The sequence below is a fragment of the Hyla sarda genome, chromosome 6 (assembly GCF_029499605.1).
Source record: "Hyla sarda isolate aHylSar1 chromosome 6, aHylSar1.hap1, whole genome shotgun sequence".
In the NCBI taxonomy this organism is placed as follows: Eukaryota; Metazoa; Chordata; class Amphibia; order Anura; family Hylidae; genus Hyla; species Hyla sarda.
In genome coordinates, this window is record NC_079194.1 from 85244223 (window position 1) to 85262117 (window position 17895).

The 17895-nt window shown below is 43.2% G+C and overlaps 1 protein-coding gene across 5 annotated transcripts in view; it reads left to right on the forward strand.

The window, feature by feature from the left end:
- The window catches only part of TMEM40 (transmembrane protein 40), a 55389-nt gene that overhangs the window by 26805 nt on the left and 10689 nt on the right, over nucleotides 1–17895 (forward strand). For 4 of the 5 annotated variants that reach the window (XM_056528267.1, XM_056528270.1, XM_056528268.1 and 1 more), the window contains 4 exons: nucleotides 10698–10837; nucleotides 12245–12395; nucleotides 13930–14034; nucleotides 15649–15738. In XM_056528267.1, the coding sequence (XP_056384242.1) occupies nucleotides 10698–10837; nucleotides 12245–12395; nucleotides 13930–14034; nucleotides 15649–15738 (486 nt within the window). The remainder of the gene's footprint in view (nucleotides 1–10697; nucleotides 10838–12244; nucleotides 12396–13929; nucleotides 14035–15648; nucleotides 15739–17895) is intronic. The other variant, XM_056528271.1, reaches the window with a different exon arrangement.

The following is a 17895-nucleotide window of genomic DNA, read 5'->3' on the forward strand; positions in this document are numbered from 1 at the left end:
AGTAACCAGGTCGTATCCACTAGCAATGGCTCAACCTCTCTGACTGCTGAAGATAGGCACGGTACAAGGGAGTAGACAAGAGCAAGGTCGGATGTAGCAGAAGGTCGGGGCAGGCAGCAAGGATCGTAGTCAGGGGCAACGGCAGGAGGTCTGGAACACAGGCTAGGAACACACTAGGAAACGCTTTCACTGGCACAATGGCAACAAGATCCGGCGAGGGAGTGCAGGGGAAGTGAGGTATACATAGGGAGTGCACAGGTGAACACACTAATTAGAACAACTGCGCCAATCAGTGGCGCAGTGGCCCTTTAAATCGCAGAGACCCGGCACGCGCGCGCCCTAGGGAGCGGGGCCGCGCGCGCCGGGAAAGGACCGACGGAGAGCGAGTCAGGTACGGGAGCCGGGGTGCGCATCGCGAGCGGGCGCCACCCGCATCGCGAATCGCATCCCGGCTGGAGGCGGTATCGCAGCGCACCCGGTCAGTGGATCTGACCGGGGCGCTGCAGTAGCGAGGATGTGGCGAGCGCTCCGGGGAGGAGCGGGGACCCGGAGCGCTCGGCGTAACACTGCCAGGGCCCAATTGAGGAGATTGCAGGGGCTTCCAGCGGTCGGACCCCTGCGATCTATAACTTATCGCCTATTCTTTGGATAGGGGATAAGTTGCATGAATAATGGAGCTTTCTGTTCGTGGTTGTAGCTAATAAAAAGCAGACATGTGCTCATGCATTATATGTGATCTTCATGTTCTTGTAACAAAAAACTGTCAGCGAACGCCATATTGGAATTTTGCGGAATGTGGTATAGTTTATCCAACAGGTGTAAGGGCAACACATATTACAGACACAGGTCTATAAGAGAATAACAAAAATACCTTGCATGCACAAAAATGTGGCATTGCACAAAACAGCCTATTGTTGCACTTCTTCCTATCTGCAGTTTTATGATCTTGATTGATCTCAGGTCTTTACCCACAGGATTAATTTAACCCCTTAAGGACCAGGCCAATTTCCACTGTAGGACCAGAGCGTTTTTTGCACATCTGACCACTTTCACTTTAAGCATTAACCCCTTAAGGACACAGCCCATTTTCACCTCTAGGACGCAGCCCTTTTTTGCACATCTGACCACTGTCACTTTAAACATTAATAACCCTGGAATGCTTTTACTTATCAATCTGATTCCGAGATTGTTTTTTCGTGACATATTCTACTTTAACATAGTGGTAAATTTTTGTGGTAACTTGCATCCTTTCTTGGTGAAAAATCCCAAAATTTGATGAAAAAATTGAAAATTTTGCATTTTTCTAACTTTGAAGCTCTCTGTTTGTAAGGAAAATGGATATTCCAAATATTATGTTTTTTTTGGATTCACATATACAATATGTCTACTTTATATTTTCATCATAAAATTGACAAGTGTTTACTTTTGGAAGACACCAGAGGGCTTCAAAGTTCAGCAGCAATTTAACAATTTTTCACAAAATTTTCAAACTCGCTATTTTTCATGGACCAGTTCAGGTTTGAAGTGGATTTGAAGGGTCTTCATATTAGAAATACCCCATAAATGACCCCATTACAAAAACTGCACCCCCAAAGTATTCAAAATGACATTCAGTAAGTGTTTTAACCCTTTAGGTGTTTCACAGGAAAAGCAGCAAAGTGAAGGAGAAAATTCAAAATCTTCATTTTTTACACTTGCATGTTCTTGTAGACCCAATTTTTGAATTTTTACAAGGGGTAAAAGGATAGATACTTGAATTTGTAGCCCAATTTCTCTCGAGTAAGCACATACCTCATATGTCTATGTAAATTGTTCGGCGGGCGCAGTAGAGGGCTCAGAAGCGAAGGAGCGACAAGGGGATTTTGGAGAGTACGTTTTTCTGAAATGGTTTTTTGGGGCATGTTGCATTTAGGAAACCCCTATGGTGCCAAAACAGCAAATAAAAAAAAACATGGCATACCATTTTGGAAACTAGACCCCTTGAGGAACGTAAAAAGGAATTAAGTGAGCCTTAATACCCCACAGGTGTTTCATGACTTTTGCATATGTAAAAAAAAAAATTTTTTTTTTACCAAAAATGCTTGATTTAGCAAAAATTTTACATTTTTAAAAAAGGTAATAGCAGAAAATACCCCCCAACATTTGAAGCCCAATTTCTTCCGATTCAGAAAACACCCAATATGGGGATGAAAAGTGCTCTGCTGGCGCACTACAGGTCTCAGAAGAGAAGGAGTCACATTTGGCTTTTTGGAAGCAAATTTTGCTCTGGGGGCATGCCGCATTTAGGAAGCACCTATGGTGCCAGGACAGAAAAAAAAAAACACATGGCATACCATTTTGGAAACTAGACCCCTTGGGGAACGTAACAAGGGGTAAAGTGAACCTTAATACCCCACAGGTGTTTCACGACTTTTGCATATGTAAAAAAAAAAAATATTTTTTTACACTAAAATGCTAGTTTTCCCCCAAATTTTACATTTTTACAAGGGATAATAGCAGAAAATACCCCCCAAAATTTGTAACCCCATCTCTTCTGAGTATGGAAATACCCAATAAGTGGACGTGAAGTGCACTGGGGGGCGAACTACAATGCTCAGAAGAGAAGGAGCATCATTGAGCTTTTGGAGAGAGAATTTGGCCATGTGCATTTCCAAAGCCCCCCGTGGTGCCAGAACAGTGGACCCCCCACATGTGACCCCATTTTTAAACCTACACCCCTAACGGAAGGTAATAAGGGGTGCAGGGAGAATTTACACCCCACTGGCATTTGACGGATCTTTGGAACAGTGGGCTGTGTAAATTAAAAATTTTATTTTTCATTTTCACAGACCCCTGTTTCAAAGATCTGTCAGACACCTGTGGGGCGTAAATGCTCACTGTACCCCTTATTACATTCCGTGAGGGGTGTAGTTTCCAAAATGGGGTCATATGTGGGTATTTATTGTTTTGCACTTATGTCAGAACCGCTGTAAAATCAGCCACCCCTGTGCAAATCACCAATTTAGACCTCAAATTTACATGGTGCACTCTCCCTTCTGAGCCTTGTTGTGCGTCCCCAGAACACTTTGCGCCCACATATGGGGTATCTCCATCCTCAGGAGAAAATGCGTTACAAATTTTGGAGGCTTTTTTTCTTTTACCGCTTGTGAAATTTTAAAGTATGGGGCAACACCAGTATGTTAGTGTACAAAAATGTTTTTTTTTTACACTAACATGCTGGTGTAGACCCCAACTTTACCTTTTCATAAGGGGTAAAAGGAGAAAAAGCCCCCCAAAATTTGTAACACAATTTCTCCCGAGTACGGCAATACCCCATATGTGGCCCTAAACTGTTGCCTTGAAATACGCCAGGGCTCCAAAGTGAGAGCGCCATGCGCATTTGAGGCCTAAATTAGGGATTTGCATAGGGGTGGACATAGGGGTATTTTACACCAGTGATTCTCAAACAGGGTGCCTCCAGCTGTTGCTAAACTCCCAGCATGCTTGGACAGTCAATGGCTGTCCGGAAATGCTGGGAGTTTTTGTTTTGCAACAGCTGGAGGTTCCGTTTTGGAAACACTGCTGTAGGATACGTTTTTCATTTTTATTGGGGGGGAAGGGGTGGTGGTGGGGGGGGGCAGTGTACGTGTGTATATGTAGTGTTTTACTCTTTATTTTATGTTAGTGTAGTGTAGTGTTTTTAGGTTACATTCACACTGACGGCGGATTACACTGAGTCTCCCGCTAGGAGTTTGAGCTGCGGCTGCTGCAGCTCAAACCTGAAGCAGGGAATTCACTGTAATCCGCCGCCAGTGTGAATGTAACCTGTACATTCACATGGGAGGGGGGGGGGAACTACAACTCCCAGCATGCACTGACAGAACGTGCATGCTGGGAGTTGTAGTTTTGCAACAGCTGGAGGCACACTGTTGGAAAATACTGAGTTAGGTAATAGAACCTATTACCTAACTCGGTATTTCCCAACCAGTGTGCCTCCAGCTGTTGCAGAACTACAACTCTCAGCATGTACTGATTGCCAAAGAGAATGCTGGGAGATGTAGTTATGCAACAGCTGGATGCACGCAAGTACAACTCCCAGCATGCCGAGACAGCCATTTGCTGTTCCTGAATGCTGGGAGTTGTAGTTTTGCAAGATTTAGAGGGGTTCAGGCTGGAGATCACTGACAGTGGTCTCTAAACTGTGGCCCTCCAGATGTTGCAAAACTACAAATCTCAGCATGCTAAGACAGCAAACTGCTGTCTGGGCATGCTGGGAGTTGTAGTTTTGTAATATCTGGAGGGCTACAGTTTAGAGACCACTGTCAGTGATCTCTAGCCTGAACCCCTCTAAATCTTGCAAAACTACAACTCCCAGCATGCCAACACAGCAAACAGCTGTCAAGGCATGGTGGGAGTTGTAGTGTTGCAACATCTGGAGGGCGACAGTTTAGAGACCACTCTCTAAACTGTCGCCCTGCAGATGTTGCTAGGCAACAGACTCTGGACACGCGGCGTCATACTTACCTCCACCGCCGCCGTGATCACAGCCGCCGCCGCCGCTACTACACGGTTCCCCCCGCTGTGCCCGGACACCGATGGGCGGGCATAGCACGGGGAACCGAACTTTAACCCCCTGCCCCCAGTCTGCTATTGGTCGGCCGCTCCGCCGATCAATAGCAGGGATAGGAGGGGTGGCAACCCTGCCACCTCACTCCTATCTCTTCAAGGGGGATCGAGGGTGTCTTGGACACCCCCGATCCCCCTTATTTTATCGCGGCGCCGCGATTGATGTGCAGGGGGAGAGCGCTCCCCCTGCAAACACCATAGATGCCGTGATCAGACTGATCACGGCATCTATGGGGTTAATGCTGCCGGGACCGGCGCGATCGCGGCCCCGGCAGCTGCGGTGGGACTCCGGCTGTGATTGACAGCTGAGTCCCACCCGCGATCTCCTGCGCTGCCCGCGGCAGAGCAGGAGATCGCTTGGACGTATGCATACGTCCATTTGCGCGAACGTGTAATTCGCCTGGACGTATGCATACGTCCAATAGCGGGAAGGGGTTAATAACTTCTGATTCCGAGACTGTTTTTTCGTGACATATTCTACTTTATGGTAGTGGTAAATTTTTGTCGATACTTACATCATTTCATGGTGAAAAATTCCAAAATTTGATGAAAAAATTTAAAATTTAGCATTTTTCTAACTTTGAAGCTCTCTGCTTGTAAGGAAAATGAATATTCCAAATAAATTATATCTTGGCTCACATATACAATATGTCTACTTTATCTTTGCATCATAAAGTTGACATGTTTTTACTTTTGGAAGACATCAGAGGGCTTCAAAGTATAGCAGCAATTTTCCAATTTTTCACAAAATTTTCTAAAGCGGAATTTTTCAGGGACCAGTTCAGTTTTGAAGCGGATTTGAAGGGCCTTCTTATTAGAAATACCCCACAAATGACCCCATTATAAAAACTGCACCCCTCAAAGTATTCAAAATGACATTCAGTAAGTGTGTTAACCCTTTAGGTGTTTCACAGGAATAGCAGCAAAGTGAAGGAGAAAATTCAAAATCTTAAATTTTTACACTCGCATGTTCTTGTGAACCCAGTTTTTGAATTTTTACAAGGGGTAAAAGGAGAGAAATCTTCCTAAAATTTGTAACCCAATTTCTCTCAAGTAAGGAAATACCTCATATGTGTATGTCAAGTGTTTGGCGGGCGCAGTAGAGGGCTCTGAAGGGAAGGAGCGACAGTGGGATTTTGGAGAGTGAGTTTTTCTGAAATGGTTTTTGGGGGGCATGTCCCATTTAGGAAGCCCAATGGTGTCATGACAGCAAAAAAAAAACCCACATGGCATACTATTTTGGAAACTACACCCCTCAAGGAACGTAACAAGGGGTCAGCGGGAGCCTTAACACCCCACAGGTGTTTGACGACTTTTCGTTAAAGTTGGATGTGTAAATGAAAAAAAAAAATTTCACTAAAATGCTGGTTTTCCAACAAATTTGACATTTTTACAAGGGGTAATAGTAGAAAATGCCCCCCAAAATTTGTAGCCCCATCTCTTCTGAGTATGCAAATACCCCATGTGTGGGCGTCAAGTGCACTGCGGGCGCACTACAATGCTCAGAAGAGAAGGAGTCACATTTGGCTTTTGGAAAGCACATTTTGCTGAAATGGATTTTTGGGGGCATGTCTCATTTAAGAAGCCCCTATGGTGCCAGAACAGCAAAAAAAAACACATGGTCTACTATTTTGGAAACTACACCCCTCAAGGAACGTAACAAGGGGTCCGCTGAGCCTTAACACCCCACAGATGTTTGACGACTTTTCGTTAAAGTTGGATGTGTAAATGATTTTTTTTTCACTAAAATGCTGGTTTTCCACCAAATTTTACATTTTTACAAGGGGTAATAGGAGAAAATGCCCCCAAAAATTTGTAACCCCATCTCTTCTGAGTATGAAAATACCCCATGTGTGGGCGTCAAGTGCACTGCGGGCGCACTACAATGCTCAGAAGAGAAGTAGTCACATTTGGCTTTTGGAAAGCACATTTTGCTGAAATGGATTTTTGGGGGCATGTCCCATTTAGGAAGCCCCTATGGTGCCAGAACAGCAAAAAAAAAAACATGGCCTACTATTTCGGAAACTACATCCCTCAAGGAACATAACAAGGGGTATAGTGAGTCTTAACACCCCACAGGTGTTTGATAAATATTCATGAAGGGGGATGTGAAAATGAAAAATTTTATTTTTTTTACACTAAAATGCTGGGGTTACCCCAAATTTTTCATTTTCACAAGTGGTAAAAGGAGAAAATGTCATTGTAAATGTGTAAATACATTTCTTTGGAGTAAGGACATACCTCAAGTCTGGGCGTAAACAGCATGCCCACCGGTCTCAGAGGAGCAGGTCGCATTCAGGGGCCTTGAGCTTCTGCGTTGCGGCCTATGGAGCCAGAACAGTGGGACCCCCCTCAAGGGGCATTACATGGGGTAAATAACTGGGGTACACTAAATAACTAAAATGGGGTACAGTGGGACATAAAATTATAAAACAGGTTATGTTCCCAGAATGATGACCCAGAGCATAGCCAAAACAAAAAAATATGCCCGCCCCAAACCCTGTGCTCTGAATCTTCATTCTGGGAATGTGAAGTGTGTGGCCGTCCCTAACCTGTTGCCTCAAATGCGCACCCCGCTCAGGTGGAGAGAGAGCGCTGCGCATTTGAGGCAACAAAAAAAGTCCCCGATGATAGTGATTCAGTGACCCATGACCAAGAGAAAAAAATACCCCCAGAGGTCTTATCAGTTTTTTTTTTTTTTAGATGAGTTTTTTTTTTTGGGGCAATTTAGTGGTTTATGGGGTTAAAATTTGGAATGTACTCTGGACTTGGTACATTGGGGTCAAATTATGGAAAATTAAAATGAAGAGGGAAAATTTAGTACTGCCTGGAAGTGTGATACTCCCTGAAGCAGTTTTTAATGCAGAGGCCCGGATGATCAGGGCAAGTGTCACATTGAGTAATGGTATCCTTCCGTATCCCCCTCCTGTTACACACTCTGCATTTTTTCTGGGATCGTCCCTTCTTTCCACTGGGGGGGATCTCACCTGGAAAGTGCTGGCCAGGGATGATCCTGGCACCTATTACTTCAGTTCCTTGGGAAGTCCGGCCTGCTCTTTCCCGGTCGCCAAAGATCAGGACCTTTAGGACTTCTTCTTGGAACTGGAGGAATGTCCCTGTGTTGCCAGCATACTGGGACAGTACAAAAGCGTTGTACATGGCAACCTGTACCATGTAGACCGCAACTTTTTTATACCATGCCCGTGTTTTCCGCATGGCCATGTATGGCTTGAGGATTTGATCAGAGAGATGACCCCCCTGGGCATTGGCGCGGGGTGCCTGCTGATCGATATCAGCAGTCACCCCGGTCCGGTCCCCGCCCGGCGCACGGCAGGGACCGAAATTCCCACGGGCGTACAGGTACAAAGGTGTACCTGTGCGCCCTTGGTCCTTAAGGGGTTAAAGCTTCAGGACCCCAATACAGAATCTGTAACAGGGTCCCATGTCTACCACCTGTCATTTATAATACTGGTGTTTTCCTCTGTGGCAGAGGTGTTTTCAGGGGGCCCCCTTGGGCACTAAGAGACAAATAGACTTCAAAGGTGCGGTGGGTCTTTTGCGGCGCTGACTCAGAACAGGCACATCAGGTGAGTATAAAAGGTTTATTAAAATGCACCGCGTTTCATTGCACATGCGCGGCTTCATCAGGCATCATGAGATGCATGATCAAGCCGCGCATGTGCAGTGAAACGCGTTGCATTTTAATAAACCTTTTATACTCACCTGATGAGCCTATTCCGAGTCAGCGCCGCAAAAGACCCACCGCACCTTTGCAGTCTATTTGTCACTATCTACTTGGTTGGGAGGCTGCAGACCGGTCTCTAACAATCCTTACAGGCTGTCCATTGTTGTGTGTGAGCTCACACAACAACCTGGGGTAAGAGGTTTTAAAAAAAATCCTTCTACCAATACCTACCCAGTCGGTTTTACGCTATGGAGCGCTCTCTTTTATATTTTTAGTTCCCTTGGGCACTAAGGCCAACTGCTACCTCTGCACCCCATATAGTTATGCCCCTGACTTAAAGGGGTACTACCGTGGAAAACTTTTTTTTTTTTTAAATCATCTGGTGCCAGAAAGTTAAACAGATTTGTAAATTACTTCTATTAAAAAAAATCTTAATCCTTCCAGTACTTTTTAGGGGCTATATACTACAGAGAAAATGCTTTTCTTTTTAGATTTCTCTACTGACCTCTGCTGTCCATTTTAAGAACAGGAGAAAATCCCCATAGCAAACATATGCTGCTCCGGACAGTACCTAAAATGGACAGCAGAGGTCAGCAGAGAGCACTGTGGTCATGACATCAGAGAAATCTAAAAAGATTAAACAGATTTGTAAATTACTTCTATTAAAAAATCTTAATCCTTCCAATACATTTTATAGGCTGTATACTACAGAGGAAATGCTTTCATTTTTGGATTTCTCTGATGTCACAGCGACAGTGCTCTCTGCTGACCTCTGCTGTCCATTTTAGGAACTGGCCAGAGCAGCATATGTTTGCTATGGGGATTTTCCCCTTCTCTGGACAGTTCCAAAAATGGACAGCAGAGGTCAGCAGAGAGCACTGTGGTGGTGACATCAGAGAAATCCAAAAAGAAAAGCATTTCCTCTGTAGTATATAGCCCCTAAAAAGTACTGGAAGGATTAAGATTTTTAAATAGAAGTAATTTACAAATCTGTTTAACTTTCTGGCACCAGTTGATTAAAAAAAAAAAAAGTTTTCCACGGTAGTACCCCTTTAACCATTTCTCTGTGTGCCAACTCTGTACAATAAACAGCTTTTTTGTGCCATTTTGGCTAATCTTAGTATTGACCTGTAGCAATAATATGTTGTCCTTTGATAGGGCGGCCTGTTCAGCTGTCATCCACTTTAAGTAAGTGATGACTATACTGGACGGTATTTGCCTTAGGTAGTTGCTATCTTTATGTCAGTGGTATACAATCTGCATCTCTCAAATGTGGAACAACAACCACCATCATTTCACAAGAGGTGTAGATTGTCAGGACATGCTAGGGCAGTGGTCTCCAACCTGCGGACCTCCAGATGTTGCAAAACTACAACTCCCAGCATGCCCGGACAGCCGAAGGCTGTCCGGGCATGCTGGGAGTTGTAGTTTTGCAACATCTGGAGGGCCACAGGTTGGAGACCACTGTGCTAGGGGTTGTAGGTTCTTAACAGCTGGATAGCTGCAGGTTGGAGATCACTGATTTATGTGGTTATTTTGCACGTTACTGTCGTCCTTTTTTTCCAGTTCTCTATGTCTTATAGCTCTGTGAGTGAATTCTAGACATGTAGGCTAATACATAGTACTTAGTGGGGTCTTCCCATCAACAACACTTACTCTACCCAAAGGAAAGCAGATCAGTGTCTGATCTGTGCAACTTTAACCACTAGGACCCTCACCGTTCAGAAGAACAAGGGTCCAGTGTACCCCTAGTGTTAAACGGAACAGCTACAGTAAACTTTATGGGAGTAAACAAAAAGGGGCAGCACTCAAGACCCTTGGTGGTGCACGTGGAAATGAATAGCAATAGTAGAAAAGAAATCCCGGCACTCACTATTTCTTCTGCCAAGTGTTATGTGTTTATTAAAACACAGTGCAAGTACAAGCTGACGCGTTTCGGCCAAAGCCTTTATCAGACTGACAGTTTATCAGACTGATAAAGGCTTTGGCCAAAACGCGTCAACTTGTACTTGCACTGTGTTTTAATAAACACATAACACTTGGCAGAAGAAATAGTGAGTGCCTGGATTTCTTTTCTACTACAGTAAACTTTATGGGCCTGGTGAAGATAGGCAAGCGCTGTACTTCACTATCTTTGTCGGGCCCATATAGTTGAACACAGTGGCAGTGTGCAATGTCCAATGGTGGCCCCATTCTTCCAGGGGGACACAGGCCTCCACCAGTCAGACACTGGTCCTGCGGATAGATGGCGAGTGTAGTTGGTGGTAAACCCCTTTACATTAATTTCCCATTTCAGCACCATCCCCGTACCTATGGCACAAGTCTGATAAGACCCATATTAAACTGACTATGCATTAGATTGGATTTGCAGCAACTTTCACTTTGTATGTCATTTGCTTTGCCTTAGATATCTTCCAGAAAGCATTCGCCAGAGATTTAGAGAACTTAAAGACAAATGCGGCTGTTAGTCCGTCCTTCTGTTTTTTCTATGTATCCATCTGCAGGATGTCATCACTGTCCTTATACACTGAGAAGGAAGCTGAGACTGTGAGTTCATACTATGTATATGTGTGGCCAATAGAGTCAGCATAAATAGTTGTTATAAATAACGGAAAAAAATAGCGCCACCAGCTGGCTACAATGCTTTCAGCAGAGGGTGGAGCATTGATGAATTCCAGTAATAGTGACACCGGTGGAAACTGAAGCTCCTGGGTCTCACTGTAAAATCTATGAGAGGCCTCATACCATGTGTCTTCTTAATTCACAGAGGAGCCCTCTCAAGCACAAAGGTTCATTTGGAAAATTGCAGATTGAATTTTCATAAATCACATACATATTAAATATAGCACTGTCTCCATAATCATCGTAATCCCTATTCTATAGGTAGAAGAATGTCAGCATTAAAGGGGTACACTGCTGCTCAGATTTCGGAACAAACTATTTTCCCATTGTTTCCCTGCAGCCCCTTAAAACATTACTGCAATTTGTAAAAACTTTTGACATTTCACTCAGACATGTCAAAAATTTAGATTGGTCAGCAACAATATTAAGTGCCGATTTACAGCAGTGTTCATGTGTTTCTCCATAGGCAACACACAGGCCTGCATTATGGTGATCGCTTGGCCATTTTCTTAAAGGGGTACTCTGCTGCTCAGCGTTTGGACCCCCGCCCCCTCATAATGTCACGCGCGCCCACTCAATGCAAGTCTATGGGAGGGGGCGTGATCAGCCCCTCAATGCAAGTCTATGGGAGGGGGCGTGATCAGCCCCTCAATGCAAGTCTATGGGAGGGGGCGTGATCAGCCCCTCAATGCAAGTCTATGGGAGGTGACGTGATCATGCTCCCTCCCATAGACTTGCATTGAGGGACTGATCACGCCCCCTCCCATAGACTTGCATTGAGGGGCTGATCACGCCCCCTCCCATAGACTTGCATTGAGTGGGCGGGGCGTGACGTTATGAGGGGGCAGAGGTCCAAACGCTGAGCAACGGAGTACTCCTTTAAGCAAATGGCCAAGCGATCACCATAATGCAGGCCTGTGTGTTGCCTATGGAGAAACACAGGAACACTGCTGTAAATCGGCACTTAATATTGTTGCTGACTAATCTGAGTCTGAGTGAAATGTCAAAAGTTTTTACAAATTGCGGTAATGTTTTAAGGGGCTGCAGGGAAACAATGGGAAAATTATGTTCCCCATGTATATTATACAGGGGACAAGTCCTGGAAAAAAAAGTGTGGGAACTCACCCAAGATTTACACTGAAGGGCTTGTACTGCTAATGGGAATGATGTTCCTGCTGTGGAAAAAGTGCAGGAACTCAGTTCCCACACGTTCCTGCAGGACTTGAGCCCTGATATTATATTATGTATATTATATTTTATTTTTTATACCCCTGTACATATATAGTTAAGTAAAAAGAATGAGTTTACCAGCCATAAACATTTGTGTTCCAGATAGTTCAGCTCAGTAACCCTCCTGACAAGCAGTTGGCTCTCCTGGAGTCTATAGATGAGAAAGGCCCGCAAGCAGTTGCAATATTTTACCTATTACTAAACATGAATGATGAGAAAGCGTATGGAGAGCTTCCCAGCTGCAAGGAAAATGGTATTTATTGTGTGTGTATTGTTATTTTTAATTTCCATTGTATAATCTACATAGATATTAGGAATCCTTCAGGAAAAATACTCGATATTACAGGCACACAGAGGTACAATACAGTATGGACCTATATATATATATATATATATATACTACATACCATGGGCAGAACCATAGCTGCCGCAGGTGCTATGGGGCCCAGTTATCGAGAGGTCCACTCAGGTACAGGAACACTGAACCTTTTTGTTAGGAATATCATGTTGGTGACTGATAAATGGAGTTAATATCGCGACCTTTACTTATTGCTACAAATGCTGCTGTTTTAGTTTCCTGTTATAAGGTGGTGGGTCACATCTCATTTTGTTTTAGGGCCTCATGAATTCTAGTTACACCCCTGCATACTATAGCAGCATAGTGTCCACAGGCAGGTCCAGATTAAAGTATATGGATAACCCTTTAATATATTGTGCGAGTATACCATCTTATTTATGGGACAAAAGGATATTGCAAATAAAAATGAGTTTGCATTGCAGTTCCATAGCAATACCACCATACATACACTGGAGCAGCAGAATATGTTGCCATGCTTCATACAGTGTACAATGACAATTGTATCTACAGTATAACAGATATATTTATGTTCCTAAATCAGTAACCAGACTAGAGTAGTCATTTTATTTGCTGATAGGTCACCACAGCACTTCACATCTCGAAGTGGTCAGCAAGGGTCTTGGCTTAGACGGGGGTTGTGAGAGCCCATGATACCGTACTTTTCTTCCCTGTTCCTTGCATGGTCGCCAATGGAGTGGTGGAAGCAGATGGTAGAGGTCGGGGCTCAGTCACTTCACCCATAAGCCCTCCCTTTATGCACCAGTGTAGGGTTAAAGGGGTATTCCAGGAAAAAACTTTTTTATATATATCATCTGGCTCCAGAAAGTTAAACAGGTTTGTAAATTACTTCTATAAAAAAAAATCTTAATCCTTTCAGTACTTATGAGCTGCTGAAGATGAGTTGTTATTTTCTGTCTAATTGCTCTCTGATGACACGTGTCTCAGGAACTGTCCAGAGTATAAGCAAATCCCCATAGCAAACCTCTTCTACTCTGTGCAGTTCCCGAGACAAGCAGAGATGTCAGCAGAGAGCACTGTTGCCAGAAAGAAAAGAACAACTCAACTTCAGCAGCTGATAATTATTGGAAGGATTAAGATTTTTTAATAGAAGTAATATACAAATCTGTTTAACTTTCTGTAGCCAGATGATATATATAAAAAAAGTTTATATATATATATTCAAAAACAATGCAGCACTACTTCACCATTAGAGGCCCGGTGCCAGCGCCCCGACTCGATCAAAGTCCACGTAATAGAAAACAATGGCGCAGCACTCCAAAATTGCAAAAAAGTGTAAAAATGTATTCCTTCATGCCAGTTTTTTCCTGGTGTACCCCTTTAGGTATACATAATTTTTAGTGAACATGTACAATTGCCTATCATTAGTTTCTTGTCATATGTACTATTATGGCTTCTCCTCCATTTGTAGATGAGAAGATGGCACTTATATCAAATATGAAAGACAGGACACTCCATTTATTACAACATAAAGTCTCAGAAATGTTGCATACATCTACACCTGTACTTTTTCAAGGTAAGTTAGTCTTTTTATCTGTTCTTAGGTACAACTTTACCTTTGAACACCAATTCACAGTTCATTTACATACCTTGTAAAGATCCCGATTAAAAAAAAATAATCTTAAATCCAAAGTTGTTTCTTGAAACTGTAAAATCTATAAGAGGACTATCCAGCTTACATGTGCAGTTATTAGTACCGGTGACATCTGGTGACTTCTTTTGGCCGTCTTTCCTCGTAAACAAGGTTCTTGGTACAACTGTTGCCTCTGCACCCAATAAATTGGTGCCCTTGTAAAGTTAAGCTTCATTCGTTTCTACAGCAATCCTATGACTCTGCTCCCTGGTAAGCTCAAATCTGGCGTGCCTTGCTTATTCAGTAGTAGTACTGTACACGTTCTCTTGAAATGCAGTCTTTACGCTAAGCAATGTACAGGATTCTGGGATTTCTAACTATCCCAGAGAACAGTTGTCCCGTATGGACAGGGATATAGAGCTCTCTAGTTCCTGCCTATTGCGTAGTCTACCTAAACAGTGACTCCACAACTTGAAGAGAAACCCTACTGTGAATAAGTGCAGGGTCATCACAGGTCAAAATAACAAACTAATACAACAGTTATGTCAGCAACATTTCTATGGAAATTCCATGCAGATTCCGCCTTGCATCCCTTTCCCATCAAATTTAGTGGGATTTCAGTGATTATGAGTAATTTCCTCATAAACATTTCTGACAAGGATTTGAATTCATGTTCAATTTTTCGTACTCCGTTAGTAAAAGCCAATAAGTCAATGGGACTGATTTTTGGCATTTATTTCCACTGCAAATTCCTTGCAATATAAATGGTTATTCATCATTATTTCTGCTCCATTAACGATCCAGATCCAGAGTGGAATTCCGTGAAGAAATTTTCCTTGCTTAATTCTGCATTGTGAATGAGCCCCAAAACTTTACCCTGGAGAATCTCTGAAGAAATGTTTGTTATCTCCAGGTCTTAAGTACCCTCAACAGGGGATTTTAAGATTCCCTCAGTATTCCAGAGGCAATAGACTTTTACAATAGCCAATTACAGCTACCTAGAGATTAGAGATGAAACATAGCTTTATGGTCTGTGGTCTCTATATTCATCCATTTACTTGAATGGGGATCGGTTGCAGTACCAGACACAGTCCATGGTCTTTTGCTGCAGAAGCTTTTATGCTGTCAATATTGGCACTTTCAGACATCCAGAGGGCAGTATTATATGTAGTCTAGGGGGGAGATTTATTAAAACCTGTCCAGAGAAAATGTTGTTACCCATAGCAACCAATTAGATTGCTTCTTTCATTTTTTTTAAAAGGCCTCTGGAAAATGAAAGAAGTGATCTGATTGGTTGCTATTGGCAACTCAGCTACTTTTCCTCTGGACAGGTTTTCACAAATCTCCCCCTATGTTTGTACGTGTGAGGGATGGAGAGGTAATATAACATTTTTTAGACTTTTAGCAATATGTTCATTAAATAATATTGTACTGTTTATATCCTTATGGTTCATATAATTCATTATTCCAGTCTTTTGTGTTGGTCTGTTAATATGAATTAGTCATAACATCAGAAGACTGTAAATAGAAACTAATAAAGATTGTCTTATATATTAGGCCCTCCTAGGCCAGCTGCCTCTGTAGGAACTGTTAGGCCCTTTATAACCACAAAGAATGAGGAAGAAGATGCCTTACTTCATACAAATGGTATGTCTACTGTTTATCTTCAAAACCCTAGATTTCTTGGTTTGCAGCAGTTTGCAGCAGTTTACTGCTTTACAGCTTTTTTAAGATTTGTACATTAACAATGATTAAGGATTATGTTTGCTTTATATGATTACACTAATTTGAGTCAGCAGCTCATAAATCTTTATAAAGTACACAGAATGTCTGGGTTTAAAAAATATGTAATTTGGTGAACAATCTGTCCCCTTAACTTTATTATAGTGTTTACCAATGAGAATGCCACCAAGTGTTGCAAAACTTGGCATGCTGGAAGTTGCAGTTTTGCAAAAGCTGGAGGCACCCTGGTTGGTAAACACTGTGTACCTGTACCAGAGCTGAGTGTGTGATCATGTACATATAGCAGAAATTAGTGTGCGATATGTGTACAGAGCAGAGCTGAATGTGTGATTATGTGTAAGCATGACCACGCACACACTCGACTGTGCTACATACACCCGATCACACACTCAGCTCTGCTGAATACACAATCACACACTCAGCTCTGCTGCATACACACAATCATACACTCAGCTCTGCTGCATACACAATCACACACTCAGCATTGCTGCATACACACAATCACACACTCAGCTCTGCTGCATACACATGATCATACATATACAAAGACCTAACAGCCATACCTCCTTCTCCCTCCCTGCAGTGGTATTCTTAAGGGCTTGTTCACACAACCGTTTGCATCCTTTAATAAATGCCCGTTCTGCAATCTGTTTGATAATTTTTAAATTGGTTGCAAACAGCTGTAAAATAATCCCATTTTTTTTACAATCCTTTATCACACATTTGTTTCCTGTTATGTTTTTTTTGACGGGAGAAAAGACTGTGGATGCAGTATTTTTTCTCCCGTCAAAAATAACAGTATAGAAACGGATATTATAAATTTGACATGGAAGTCTATGGCAAACGGATGAAATTAATGTCATCCGTTTGCCCCTGGTTTATAATATCCGTTTCTGAACTGTTATTACTTCTGAGCATGCTCAGAAGAGGTGACATCAGCAGACTCCTGCAGTGCTGAGGGACTACTACTACTCCCATCATGTAACAGACTCATTTCCATGATGGGAGTAGTAGTTCCCCCAGCTGCCGGCAGCTGAGGAGGCTACATTAGTATTTGTACTACAACCCCCATCATGGAAAAGAGTCTGTTCCATGTTGGGAGTAGTAGTACAGGGCATAAGGGATTGATCACACCGGATCTCACTTCTGAGACCCGATGCGATCAGCAGTTATAAAGCAGGGGAGCAGGCGGCATGCTGCGCTCCCCTGCAATGTATATACTACTGTGTAAACTTTCATTTTGAAATCCCCTCCGGGAGCCCTGAATGGCCAGCACCGAGGAGCCATTCAGGGCTCCTGGTGGGGTTTTTAAACTACTACTTTGACCCCCAAATGTATGCCCCATGCATATTTATAATAATTTAATGGCCCCAGTGTGTTTATAATAATTCATTGGCCCCAGTGTGCTTATAATAATTCTTTGGCCCCAGTGTGCTTATAATAATTCATTGGCCCCAGTGTGCTTATAATAATTCTTTGGCCCCAGTGTGCTTATAATAATTCATTGGCCCCAGTGTGTTTATAATAATTCATTGGCCCCAGTGTGCTTATAATAATTCTTTGGCCCCAGTGTGTTTCTAATAATTTATTGGCCCCAGTGTGTTTATAATAATCCATTGACCCCAGTGTGTTTATAATAATTTATTGGCCCCAGTGTGTTTATAATAATCCATTGACCGCAGTGTGTTTATAATAATTTATTGGCCCCAGTGTGCTCATCTTTATTCCCCCCATTGTCCTTATTTCCCCTCTTGCTGCCTGCTCCTCATCTTCTTGGAGCAGGGCAGCAGCGGGACATATAGGGAACCGGCGGCGGTGAATGAATGAATGAAGCCGACACGTCCCGCATGTAGGCTTCATTCATTAATTCAGTGCCGGAGCACTGCCTTTGGCAACCTCCAGCTCTGCCATAGCGCTGTATTCAGGGGGCGTGTTGGGTGCTGCTTCGTGCGGTGGTCAACACACTCTATCTGTCCGGAGAGCCTGGGCCCCGTACGGGAGATCGCGGGGGATCCCAGATCTGAAACATATTCCTATCCTTAGGATAGGGGATATGTTTTC